This window comes from Opisthorchis viverrini (assembly GCF_000715545.1).
Source record: "Opisthorchis viverrini unplaced genomic scaffold opera_v5_497, whole genome shotgun sequence".
Lineage (NCBI taxonomy): Eukaryota > Metazoa > Platyhelminthes > Trematoda > Opisthorchiida > Opisthorchiidae > Opisthorchis > Opisthorchis viverrini.
In genome coordinates, this window is record NW_008752160.1 from 214,389 (window position 1) to 228,476 (window position 14,088).

Below are 14,088 nucleotides of genomic sequence, written 5' to 3' on the forward strand. Positions count from 1 at the left end.
ACACAATTTAACTTTGTGTTGAGTTTCTTGAAGCCCGAAAAGATACGGCAACCGTGTTCGGTAAGTTCGATAAGTACCATCCGGGCCAGCTGAATGAAACACTCTGACACACTAGTTACCAGAGATCAGCAGTGATCTGTTTTTGCTAATTTTGAAGGACCATTTTCAGTCATACAATTTTTTCTTCGACTACATGAATGCCAGCTCGACTCGCAAGCGAGTCATTTCTGATGTTCGTGGGGAAGAGATCAGCGAGAACCAGTAGTGTTGGCTTCGGGTGGGCTCGTGCACCCCTGTGAATACCATCCTTGGCTGCTATATCCGAGGCATTCGTTACCACCTATATGCTCCAGCCTACGAACTTGGAGCGATGCACATTTCTAGATTACCGTCTCTCAGCTGTAACATCCTTCCGGTGCCTAGCTGCCATGCTACCCGAAGGAAGCACGAGGGCTGGGATACTGCCAGGTTGCCCAAGCCTAGACAGGGGAAGTCGAGAGGCAGAGGTCGGCTTAGAGCCACGGACTTTCCGGTCAGTAAATTCGCACTCCTAACCACTTAGTCATCTCGCCCCAAGTTTACCGTAAAGACGCCTGGATGTGCAAACACTGAGAATGAACAACAGGATACCCTAGAAGTTTTGGTGATCAATGGTGAGCTGAAGCTACTTCTTGTAACTTAGTGATCGAAGCACTGCAGTCCATCACTATTATAACTGAAAATTCCACTTGGGCTCTGCACCCCGACACTGCTTGAGAATTACGCTTACGAGTTTGCTGTTAAAATAGATTATCTACCGTCGTGGATGGCGCTGTTTCCGTAACGTTGCCAGTAAGGGGGTCCCTGCCAAACTACGTGAAGTGTTGAGTGTCGAGCTGAATCGTCTAACGGTGCTGCGTATCGTACTGCAAATTGATGGATCAACGGATTAGATCAGTTGGATGGCAGTGGTTCTGAAAAAAAAACAGACAAATCACCACTTTCTGTCTATCTTAGGCTTTTGACCTCTGTACTGAAGACAATAGATGTCCTTTGCCAAGTGAAGCCCTCATTTTTTCTCGGGGAAAGTTATCTATTGGTTTTTATTTATTGTCCGTCCTCTGGCAACTGACCTGTCGGTGACGAACCACGCTAACCTAGCTCGAGATGGCTCAGTTTTTAAAGCGCTAATTTACCGACCGGAAAGTCCGTGATCCAAACCCAGCCTCTGCATATTGCCTGCTCCTGTCTAGGCTTTGGTGACCGTGTCTTCCATTTGGGTTGAAGGTCTGTAGCGAGATATTCCAAAAAGATTAATTCAAGGGTCCGATATACTTCAGGGCGCGGTCTGTGCTGTTGACGATGCTATGATATCCTAGTGAACTCCTGAGGAGCACAACGGCAACTTAGCTAGCTCTCCCAATTATTGTGTTGCACAATCAATCGATCTGTTCCCGAAATATCGCTTTGAATCTGATACTATCCATAAACGTTTTGTAACATCGGATGACTCCATTGTAGATCTGGAAAACTTCGTGGAATTCAGTTGATACCAGATCGGTCTTCTGACTGAAAGGCGTGGCACCTATGACCGGTGTATTTGATATTGCACCATTGTTGACTAGTTTTGTCGCTATTGAACCCATTTTGAGACTTTTAGTGATCCGTAGACTCTGGTGGCTCTCTCGATCGGGTCTCCTCATAAATGGACAAATGTTCTGTTGCTCTGTTCCTTGTGGATCATATGCTGACGGTAACTCTTCACGTGTATCTGTATCGAGGTCAAAATCACCACTGCTTTCAATTTAATCTCCCCTTCAATTCAGGTGTGATGACGTTTTTGGCTCATTCTGTCTACGCCGGTGAAATTTCCTATCTACCTAGTGCGAACCGAATAAGTCATTCCAGAGACGGCGTGCTCTGTTCGTCGGGGTACGTTTTTTTGCGGCATAACCTCTGCCCTTGTAATACTCTTTTATGTCGTTTTTTACCGATCGCCCTTTTACACGCTTCTAGATACAGTACCGTACCACAAATTACCGACCGAAAGGTCTGTGATTTGAACCCGACCTCTTCATTTGGACTTCTGCTGTCTGGGATTGTGCAACCTGACAGTATCCCAGCCCTCATGCTTCCTTCGGTGGCATGACAGCTGTACACCGAAAGGGCGTTACGGCTGAACAATTTATATTCATTATTTTTATACCGATCTGTTACTGTTGTACTATCCTGTGCTAAGGCCGGGATCTCAAAGCAAGGAATAGGTTACTTAGCCTAAACGCACGATCTAGGGGTCCTATCTGACAAGTAACGTGTAGTCTAATTCACCACAATGTTACTCGGTAACAACTGTAGCATCAAGTTCAAATCTGCTGACAAGATCGGTCAGGCGGATGCATTTTCGAGAGTTTTAGAAAATAGACCATACGTACTCGCAGGATTCTGTTATAGATCAGATCTCACCTGAACCGGAAATGCAATGCACACCCAGGGAAGCCATCAAAGGTACTCCAATCACATTCGAAATGATACGCAAGGCAACCATAGAAGAGCCACTGCTGAGTCAAGTAGAGAAGTACCACCTCTCCAAGTGGTCACAAAACGGTACTGGATACGCCAAATTCCCGGATTCTTGTACCACAGCTTTCGTGCAAGATGTACTTAGTTTGGTCTGGAGTACTGCAAAGGAACAAGGCAAATTCTTCGGTTCCTGCGTGGCATGAATCGACAGACACGAGATTCTGTTGTCCGTATGCAGACACAAGCAGTCGAATATAAATTTGATGAATGTCCGAATACGCCACTGCGGGATTGTCCGGCAAACATAACGGATGGATTGTTGGAATACGAGTTTCTTGTGGCAAACTATATTCACCGAATGCATGCGGACGTTGGGATTCAAAGTGCAAACAGCGCTGTCCGTCACGACACCTCTATAAGATCTGCGAGCGTTGCCAGACGTTTGCTGAATGGTGGATGAGCAAGTGCATTTTTCTAAGTGGATCATCATCCACGTCAACAATTGCGACGAGGCAATCACATTTGGAAGCTTATAAAATATGCTGACGGTAACTCTTCACGTGTATCTGTATCGAGGTCAAAATCACCACTGCTTTCAATTTAATCTCCCCTTCAATTCAGGTGTGATGACGTTTTTGGCTCATTCTGTCTACGCCGGTGAAATTTCCTATCTACCTAGTGCGAACCGAATAAGTCATTCCAGAGACGGCGTGCTCTGTTCGTCGGGGTACGTTTTTTTGCGGCATAACCTCTGCCCTTGTAATACTCTTTTATGTCGTTTTTTACCGATCGCCCTTTTACACGCTTCTAGATACAGTACCGTACCACAAATTACCGACCGAAAGGTCTGTGATTTGAACCCGACCTCTTCATTTGGACTTCTGCTGTCTGGGATTGTGCAACCTGACAGTATCCCAGCCCTCATGCTTCCTTCGGTGGCATGACAGCTGTACACCGAAAGGGCGTTACGGCTGAACAATTTATATTCATTATTTTTATACCGATCTGTTACTGTTGTACTATCCTGTGCTAAGGCCGGGATCTCAAAGCAAGAAATTGGTTAATTAGCCTAAACGCACGATCTAGGTGTCCTATCTGACAGGTAACGTGTAGTCTAATTCACCAACGGACGGTCAGTAGTAATTGCGGCGAAACTTACCTGCGTTCGTTCAGTAGTCGCAACTGGATAGTGAACAATATATTGAATTAGACAGTACAGATAGGTAGACCACGGTTCTGTAAGAAATTAATAGTAAATCGTGAGAAGAATTGACGAAAGGCTTACGGCCAGATTGAACCTTGGGCAGTTAGCAACACAGGATGGCACACAAAGGGCAGTGTGCTATCGGACAAATTAAACGGGAAAAATATTGTTCAGTTCAAAGTGGGACAAAATTTCAACAAGCCCAGACTTGAATGTGAACAAACTAATGAATTAGCCTGAGGAATAGGGGGATCGACAGTTCAGTCCTGAAACTTGAGCAGTCACCGGAAGGCTAATGAATTAGCCTGAGGAATAGGGAAACAAATAATTACGTCACGTAATTAACAATTGCGTTTACCTGAGCGTCCATCCTAGGCATTATCATGATTATGAGATGCCTTCTCAGAGGTTACTTTTAAGCTTGAAATGACGCATTGCTTGTCTCATTGCTCAGCGTCATCTGTGACACAGTTGCTGTCACTGTAATTTTAGGCGTGCTGTTGCGTGCTATTGATTCTGAGAAAAGCCAAACTTCCCCTAATTTGCCTATTGTGACGGGTCACACCGCCTACTTCAACCATTTAACATCCTCGGGTACACAAATGCACATTTCAATGAAACTTCGTGATGTACTACTCATTAGGTTGCTGAAAATCCGTCGACAGCCCACGACCGATTTCGCCCGTTTCGGGGCTCATCGGGTAGGCACAGTCCCCGGGTTTCCGTCAACCTTATGTCGATGGATTTCCAGCAACCTTATGAGTAGTACATTACAAAGATATACATGTATCGCGATATCTTGAATATCGTAGCGACTGAAACGTGAGGCGGCCTGATGCAGCACATTCAGTTGCCTGAGAATATCACAAATGAGAGATTCAGCTGGGTTCCAGGTGAGTCTCTCGAAAAACCAAATTAGTTTGCAAATGACTGTATATTGGCTCAATTAAACTTGTTTACACAATAAATCACGCTAATCTGTCACTTGTGCTCAGGTGAGTTTATCGCAAATACGTCATCATTGACAGCAGCACCGGAGGAGAACGAAAGGAAGGATGCCTTTGCTGCGGGGTTATTTATTAGAAAATGCCAACTGACCAGTTACAGACTATTGGACAGGGAAGCAAAACACTCATTTGCATCTTATTTACAAAAACTGAACATCCATCTTCTCCTGAACGCGTCTTCTTGAACTTTCCTGGATATTCATTGACCCAAATCATTCATTGCTCGATTCCAAGCAAATGCTACAAAACGAATTCACAAATTCCGCAACAGATCTCCCTTTTCAATAGACGCAGAGCGAATTTACAAGAAGAAAACATACTACTCGCATGCTTCCCCATCAGTAGTATCACCGTTACACAGGTACTTCAGTGCCTTACAGCGTGTCGCTTTATTTGAATAAAGCCTTGTAATCTGAGGAAAGGAAAACTAGACTAAGTTTATCACAAATACCCGAGTTGCCTTCATCTCCAACACTCAGCCAGATAATGTGAATAGAAAGTGACAGCATGAACGCCACTGATATCGATCATCTGTCATTCATTATCTCCAGCCTAGTCCGTTTGGGATCCTGTGGACCCAAACCTAGAAGGCGAATGGCACTCAGACTGAAGCACGCATGCTTCCAGTAGTATCGCCGTTACACAGGTACTTCAGTGCCTTACAGCGTGTCGCTTTATTTGAATAAAGCCTTGTAATCTGAGGAAAGGAAAACTAGACTAAGTTTATCACAAATACCCGAGTTGCCTTCATCTCCAACACTCAGCCAGATAATGTGAATAGAAAGTGACAGCATGAACGCCACTGATATCGATCATCTGTCATTCATTATCTCCAGCCTAGTCCGTTTGGGATCCTGTGGACCCAAACCTAGAAGGCGAATGGCACTCAGACTGAAGCACCAGTTTGAGAATCTCCGAGCGCACTGCGCATGAGGAACTGGTGCTCTCCTGGTGCTTTAGCAAACACTCCAGAACTATTGTAATTTTTCATTTGAATTTCAGTTAAGCTCCGGGGTCGTCGCATCCCCGGGTGCGGGCACTTGTGTACTGGATACGGTGGATAACTCGCAACATCTTGATATTCAGCTCACTTTTCACAATATGTGTATGTCCGTTCTGTAAGAAATGGTTGCCCTGTAGCAATGAGTAACCTTAGTTCTTTTTTACAATCATCTTATGCTAGCTGTTCGGTTTGCTCCTTGAACACGAATAATGGGTGGAGCCGTTCTGGTCTGAGCGCGAGCAAGAATGGTGTCCATCCTCGTTCTATCGAGGCATTACCATCACCATCACAGGCGGCCTCGATAACTGCGGAACAGGCAGTTCGCGTTCGTCACAAAAGCGTTACATTTTACGTGGAACAAGATCAAATGAATTTACCCGATGTCAATCAATCAAGGGCACGGAGCACACAGCTTCTTATCTCCGGTGAGTCCCTTTATCCCCCCAAACCTTCATTGATTACCGAAACGTTATGTACAACCGTCACGTCTGCTGTTTAGAGGAGATTTAGAAACATCAGCATTGAACTCCGCTGCCCCGCAACACATTTTTATTTGAAATTGACGAAATCTCTCATGATGGCCAGATATGTCACAACGAAAACCAACTGGGGGGCCAACCGAAATCCACTATACTAACATGCAGTGATGCAAGAGTTACAATATGCGATAGTTGGACTTGTGTGCGCGTACACACGTATAACTGCTGGTTCTTTCCAGGAGTGAATACCACTCAGATTAGTTTGAATCGTTCGCTTCTTTCAAATGCTTGCTGTACGATCTGCGAAAGTAAGATTGTTCTTCAGTCAACCTGAACAGCTCATTCGTTCAGGAAGTCATCATGACTATAAAAAAATTCACATATAGTTTTATTTGCTGTGTAAAACTGCTTTGATCAAATACAAGCCACAAGCAGACCACCTGTATGCGAAGTACACTAGTTTCTTTTTTGACGAGACACCTGACTGGATTCCGGTTCAATATCTTGTTTTTGGCCAGCTATACTTCTCAGGTGTCCTAATGCCTTCGGTTGTCATTGGCTTTTTAGTTGAACAATTTCGATCGTTCTTCTGAAACAAAGTGCTACATTTTTTTGGTTTCTCTTTGTGCCTCTTAGACATACTTGAAACTGCTTCCATCGGTTTACTTTTCTGCTTATCCCTCGTATAAAAGGATGAAAGTGGGGCGTTTCCGTTGGTGATTTATCTTCATTCTATTAGTTCATGGATTGTAAAAACAACTTTTCCGCTCCTTTGTTTATGCCTGAGTGTTTACCCACCAGTAATCTGAGTTTTCTGCGTGATTCTCTTAGGTCAGCTGGTTGGACAATGCGCTGTGAGTTGGTCGGGTCAAACGGGGTACTTATGATCGGACTGCCATAGGTTATACTCACTAGTGACCATCTAGGATCGTGTGTGATCACAAGGAGCACGCTAACGCTTCAATTCGGTTCCATCATTGCTTTGTTTTGTGGTTCAAGAACAGGAATGATGGTTGTCTTCGTTCTTTAAGAGCATCTAGTTGCTTCATTTGTTTACTTCGGGATCCATTACAAAGTGAGTGTAGCATGCAAGATTGATTTTAGATCGGTTACCTGCAACACTGGTGGCATTCATTCTACTTGTCGCACCGTCATACAACATCTTTATGCTGTTTGATTCTAGTTATCAAAGAATTGATGCGGATGAGTTTCTAAGCGGTCAGTAAGGTCACAGATGGTCGGTTTTTCCTAATCCTACCCCACAACAGCTTCCTTTTCCGTTGTTATCCTCCTCTCAGGTGATCCGCAACGTCACTCCACAAATCCCAGTAACCTTGGTTTACCCTCTACTTCGCCCGCCTCGTCGGAAGATAGTGGATTTCATCACGCTCCGTCCAGTTCCCAGGGGCTCTCTCCCCCTGGCCCATTTTCGTCTCCATCTTGGTCAGTGCAAGGTTGTGAGAACGGATGGAAAACTTTTGCCGGTCAATTTATTGCTATCAATGCATTTCTCCAAAGTTGCAGATGTATGAAAGCAGCTTCCGGACCGTCGCCATGGACGCATTTGGGGGACGGCTGTTTGGATCTGATCCTAGTCAACAAATGCACTCGGAAACAGTTTTTGCAATTTCTTGTTCGAACAGCTAATATTTCTATTCAGCCATCCAATGATGACCATGGTCCTCAGCAGTGTAGCCCGTTTGACTTACCGTTTGTTCGAGTCGAACGGGTTTGTGCGTTCGAATTCAAGGGCGTATCTTCCTTAGGTCAGTTTCCTTTATCCGCCTCTTGTGACTCATTCAGTGAGTTGAATGGGACCCCGGATGAGGATGATCCATACATATCAGACCATGCATCGTGCGGTTGTTCGTCAACTTGTTGTCACAGGCCACGTCTACGCCAGAGAGCAAGTGGACCGGAATCAGTGTGGTGTGCCGACGGAGAAATCGTGCCTCATACGAATGTGGGTGTCTTGTAAGTCACTTCATTTTCTGTCATGTTGCAGTCGTTTGGGGAATTTTTGAATGATATTTCCACCCACATACAGTCAGCAATGCTCAGAGCTGAACTTTCCCGGGTAAAATAGTTCGCTTTTAGTGCTTCCCTGTTCTTCACCTGCACACGCGAAATTACATAGACTATTCTCAACGTTAAGTAAAAACCCTGTGGAAAAACACTTGTGATGCGAAAGACATCGGTTAAAAACCCAGTAGCGCTTCTAAAGGCTTTTAAACAGAGAATAGTTGTGTATGTCGACATTGTTTGGTCACTCTGGAAGAGTGAATGGATAGAGTTCGATCCGTCAAACACTCATGCGTAGTGGTCGATTGCGAAAAGACGGGTGGATCGGTCAAATCGAGGGGATTCGGGCGCCGCTGCAATCCGATGAAGAAGATCTACCTTGTTAGCGGAGGCGAAAAAAACAACAGAAAAGCTAATCCTAGTCGATCTGCAGTAGTTCATAGGTTTATTCATTAATTGTTCACCAATGGGATAAGTGGCTTCCTACTTTTTCCGAGAGGGAGCTCCAATTCGAGCCTTTGATTAGTATTCAATTTTTAGGTTAGACTGGACTTTGAAAAGTGGATGAAGCTGGACAAGGGTAAAATGCTTTTTTGTAACGAAAAAGGAAATCAGCTGTTTGAATTTTCGAGTTATATGTGGTGTGATCGTGGAGATTATTGTAAAAAGCATGCAAAAGAAGAAATAAAGAGTGATACTTAAGGCTAAAGAGGGCTAAAGATCGGAATTATCGGTTGAAGGGATGTGAAAGCAGTCGACTTTTACTGGTTATATTGTTCCTTTTGTCCATCGATCCTCGCTTTGCCACTCCGACGAGGTCGTTTGGGGCTGACTCACAAATTGGTGTTGTTTTCGGATGATGGACTGTTTGTTATCCGTTGTGAAGCAAAAGAAAACGAGTGATGTAGTCTGTGAATAATGCGTGGACCCAAGAGGTCCGAACGAAATCAAGAATCTGGGAGATTTAGCATTCAGGGGACTTACTCGCATTGACGCCACATCGGTAACTGCCAACGCGAATGTTGCTATCTTTGTTGATTATGGTCACTGTTTTCGGCCACGCGTTCCAGTTGCAGGTCACTGTGTTAGAGCTTAACTATGCGGTCGAAAGTTTGGGACATGTCCAAATGAAAAGCTTGGATTTCACCAAAAGTTGAAAATCAGAAGAGGTTCTTTGTACAGCTGACCAAAGCACTGGCTGAGTTCTTTGCAATTTCATTCTGTCGACAACGGAGGCGTTTGCGGGGTCAAAAATTTGGTTGTATATGTATAATGAGAGCAGATTTCTCACAGTTGATATGACGGAAGTTAGATTCTGTTTGGCAGAACATTAGGCTTTCCTTGGAGAGGTGGCATAGCGACATTGACTAGGTTTGGTGTTAATAGGTACAAGTTGGAGTGCAAGTTTTGTGGAATATTGAAAAGGGTAGCCCAAGTGTGTCTCATCGTCTGTATACGACATGAGACTGCTGAGTTTGTTGAACTCTCGGAGCAGTGAATGTGAATTAGCGAATTTCGAAGGGCAGTTGGATAATTTGCAGAATCTGCTTGCAACAACGTCGGATAATTTGTGGGGGGAAAGAACAAACTTCTTATTAACCCGTTAAGCGTTGTCTTGTAATAAGCTGCTAACCTTTTGATTCATTTTTTCCACAGAGTTTTGTTTGGCTTTGTCCAATTTAAAACGGATCGCTTTATCCTACTGTACACTTTTGGTATTCCTTCTACGTCGGCCACTATTGTGCTACCGCTTTTTGAGTGGTCGTGACAAAACGTTGCAGCTTCCTCACTACCAGTGGAAGGAAGAAAGCCTTCGCTGCGGAGTTATTTATTAGCAAATACCAACTGAACAGTTACAGAATATTGGACAGGGAAGCAAAACACTCATTTGCATCCTATTTACAAAAACGGAACATCCATCTCATGAACGCGTCTTCCTGAACTTTCCTGGATATTCATTGCTCAAATCCAAGCAAATGCTACAGAGCAACTCCACAAATTCCGCAACATCAGTTGTTTATTTTCGTATGAACAGACTCATTTGGTTTGGAAATCCAAACTTGTTCGTGACATTTGATGATTTTCCCGAAGCAAGACACAATCCTTGTTGTTTTTTGAGAAAAAATAGGAAATTTTATCCTTCTTTGGGAATGAACTGCCCTTGGTGGTAATATCTTCTTCCTGGCAAATATAATAGGCATTCGAGATCTCAAAAGCTGAATGTTTCGCATAGATGTTCTTCTAACAAACTACTCGGTGTTTTTCGATCCCCTAGTGTCACAAAAACGAAACCGGTTGGTTGAGGTAGCTGCAGATTCTGGTCGGCCGACGGGAGATCCAGGAGAGAAAACCCGGAACTGCCCGATAAGCGGTCTTTGTGGCTTGCTTTTTCGAAATCGGTTCAACTCTTTATGTCAAGCTCAGGATTGTCTTGAGGTGCCGTCCTTGATCAATAGGCACCTAAAAACGCAACTTCCTGATGTAGCTGTAAAACAACGAAAAAAAAAACATTTGAATTCTGCTATTTTATTGACCACACAGAGCGTATCTTGCTGTGTACTTAGGGAGACGATAGGTACGTTTGTACGTGGGATCTTTACAAAGAAAACGGTGCACTGCTGTAGCATCTTTAAACAGCTTTCAATTATTAATGAGCCAAAAGTGAGATGGCCCTTAGAACCTTACTTAGAGACGAAAGCAAACATTAAAAATGAGGTAGGCTCATATAAGTGAATCTTGGCATATGTGTGTGCTGTGAAACTGCTCAGGTGACTGGTCACTACCCTGGGGACCGATGGTTCTAATGGGCATGTGTTCATAACTTGAGATAAATCTGTGATTGATTCCAGACAGTATACAATGTATCAATCGACGCGAGATCAAACCTGATGCACTCGGAAGCTCGTTCTTTACTGTCCAAACCAAGGCTTTGATTCAAGCAACCAAAATTAGTCACTACGAGCTTGTGTCCTTTGCAGAGGGGTTTTCTTAAGCGACACTCTGGGCATGGAGCTCTTTGATGCTTAGTGCAATCTGTGGCCTGATTGAGAGCACTCCTCATCGTTTCGGTTTCGATTATCGCCTTCACACCACTTCGAGTCAATTAGTCTGACCTGTTAATTGTACTGAAATACTCAACACTGGCTTTTTTGTTGTCAGTCATAGAGTACTATTTACAGTATTGGTTTCTCAATGACCAATGGCTTGTTGCAGCTTTGCCAGTCAAAAAGGCACTTCGGATGCTGGTGTAACGGTGATGCTACTGATGGGGAGGCATGCGAGTAGTATGTTTCTTGTAAATTCGCTTTGCATCTCTTGAAAAGGGAGATCTGTTGCGGAATTTGTGGAGTCGATTTTTAGCATTTGCTTGGATTTGAGCAACGGTTAATGAATATTCAGGAAAGCTCAGGAAGACTCGTTCAAGAGAAGATGGATGTTCAGCTGGCATTTTCTAATAAATTACTCCGCAGCGATTGCCTTCTCCCTTTCACTGGTATCTCGAGAGTCTACATTCAATGTGATTTAAAGTATCTTCCCTACAGTCGGCTTAGAAAATTCCTTAATGACGTTTGTAGCGCTGCTCAGTACATATAACCGGAAGGCCAGTTTGCATTCGATGCATTTAAGTTGCCCATGTGTTGGGGAACGATATCACTGTTTGACCGATGCAAACAAACTATGGCAGGTAAGCCTACCGAATGGCTTCATACTGTGCACGAATCCAAGAGATGTTCACATATCTGAGGCAACCCGGCAGCTTGAACAACAATACGCCTACCTCAGCTACCTTGCATTGTTTGTCTACCATATGCAAGAATCAGAAATGCATACGACACATTTGAGAGTTCGTTGAACGTCGCATGTCAGTTTGTATTGTGAATTGATGGCACACAAACGAGTAAGAGTTTTCTAAAATCCTATTTTAGTAATCCGAATCATTTTCTAATTATTTTCCTATCAAGTGACAAGTATATTGCTTCGTTAGAATATGCCTCAAAACAAGCAGCAATATCTCCATGAGAGAACTACTTGGCGCCCTGTTTTTTGCACTGGCATCTCTCCCCATCATCACGACCCTATACGCATGCTAGCTTCATCCATTGTCTGATTCTGACTAGTACCCATCACCGACCATGAAGATATTGTCAGGCTCATCAGATCAGTTGATCAACCAGGTTATTGCCGTCTAATTAGATTGGGAAGCTTCGTACAGCTCTTTCATTTTGGTCGGTAGGTATCATTATCACGCGGTCCATAAGTAGTATCCATCGTTGTGGCATCAATACTGAGTACCTCACAAATGCCTAGGATGTTTGGGACCCAGTGACCTCTCAGTTAGTGTTGATTCACCGGCGGTGGGACTACACGCCGATGTGGCGATTTCACACAGCCCACGTCGCTATACAGCCGTTCGCTTTGAATTCTCTGTTTTCGTACACTCTTGGTTCGCTGTTAATCCAGGATCATTTTCTGACATCTACTGCGACAACATGGATCACTTTGTTGTACTTGAACGAACCAGGTTTATGCTGTCCACAATTTCTCACTGGGAACATTTTCCACGTCCTGTTGGTAACTTCTTAAAAAGTATTTCTGAGTTTATCTGGTAATCCCTTGGATTATCCCTTCCCTTCACACGGTGGAGGAAGTGGACGACTGTTACCGCTAGGAATGGTATTCATTGTTCAGCAGATTTCTGTATAGGCTTCTTTGTGCCATTTTTTCTCGGCTATTCGGTTTTTTCACATCTGTTACCTATGGCCTCCGTGAGTTTATTCTCTGTATGTGTAGATGTTACTTCGTGTTCTTGGTTTGTTGGGGCGCGATGGCTCAATGGTTAGAACGCGAATTTACTGACAGGAACCCAACCTCTGCCTCTCGACCATTCCCCTGTTCAGGCTTGGACAGTATGTCAGCCCTCGTGCTTCTTTCTGGTGGCATGGCACCGAAAGGGTGGTACGGATGAACGGTTTCGATTTTGTTCTTGGATTGGGTTTATCTGATTTCACTGCGTACTTCCTTCAGACCAGTTTTCCAGGGACTGCAATCTCATCACTCTGATCGTTTTTTCACTCTTTGTCTTAGTGTCCATCGACATCTTATTCGGCTGTTTGCTAGAGGGCCTGAGCCACTCTGCCTCAACGCTTTGGATAATCCGGTGCTCAAGGAATTCTCTCAGTCCGATCAGCTCTTCAATTTGATTGCATCGACATTTCTGTTGTCTACCGACCATGTCACACAGCCGGCAGTCTCTACAACGACTTTCGACCCCTGATATTGACAACTGCGAACTTCAGTGTGTTTTTTATTCATTTTCAATTTACTCTCCCAATTTCCCTGTAGCATATCTTCTCTACGTGATACCTGTGACTGCTATCCCTAAACAGCGAAATGAATATCTATTCAATTCATCTGTTTCAATGTATCCATTCTTTCCATTTCATTTGTCGGTGTATCGTCACCATAGGGACCAGCTAATTACTACTTTTCCTTCTGTCGATTGGTCAATCTCTTGCCTCGCGATTGTTGTATACCTTATTCACTGAACAATGTGGGTTTTCCTTCAAATTTCTGATTTTGCCCGTATTTGTATTTTCCTTGGAACACTGTAAGGGTTCAACACTCAGACACATCCCAACATATCGATTTTTAACGGTTTTCAATTTGTTACCAACTCGTTTCACTCACTTCTGCTTTTTTTGAGACCGCGTTTAGCGTGCCGTCTATCAGTGACGCAGCGCAGCCGTTCTTCTCTTCGACTGATCTGAGCGGGAAGGAGACGGCGGTAACCAACCTGCTGAAGCCTTATTTAAGTTCGTGTCTTCGCCTTCGACTACATGTACTGTGAATGGTTTTTCTTCTGACTGATTTTCC

General features: G+C 44.0%; 3 protein-coding genes across 3 annotated transcripts in view; all 3 read left to right on the forward strand.

The window, feature by feature from the left end:
- Positions 1 to 682, forward strand: part of T265_11452 (hypothetical protein) — a gene marked incomplete at both ends in the record, with an annotated part of 32,573 nt that extends 31,891 nt beyond the window's left edge. The window contains 2 exons of the mRNA XM_009178108.1: positions 354 to 532; positions 563 to 682. Coding sequence (XP_009176372.1) covers positions 354 to 532; positions 563 to 682 — 299 coding nt within the window. The remainder of the gene's footprint in view (positions 1 to 353; positions 533 to 562) is intronic.
- Positions 683 to 2,311: 1,629 nt separating this feature from the next.
- On the forward strand, positions 2,312 to 2,702 carry T265_11453 (hypothetical protein; the record flags this gene model as incomplete). The annotated part of the gene is given in 2 exon segments (XM_009178109.1): positions 2,312 to 2,407; positions 2,418 to 2,702. The coding sequence occupies 2 exon segments, from the start codon at positions 2,312 to 2,314 to the stop codon at positions 2,700 to 2,702; spliced, it is 381 nt and encodes a 126-aa protein (XP_009176373.1).
- Positions 2,703 to 5,852: 3,150 nt separating this feature from the next.
- Positions 5,853 to 14,088, forward strand: T265_11454 (hypothetical protein; the record flags this gene model as incomplete). The annotated part of the gene is made up of 3 exons (XM_009178110.1): positions 5,853 to 6,138; positions 7,491 to 8,166; positions 13,300 to 14,088. 3 exons carry the CDS (start codon positions 5,853 to 5,855, stop codon positions 13,487 to 13,489), a joined length of 1,152 nt encoding a protein of 383 aa, XP_009176374.1.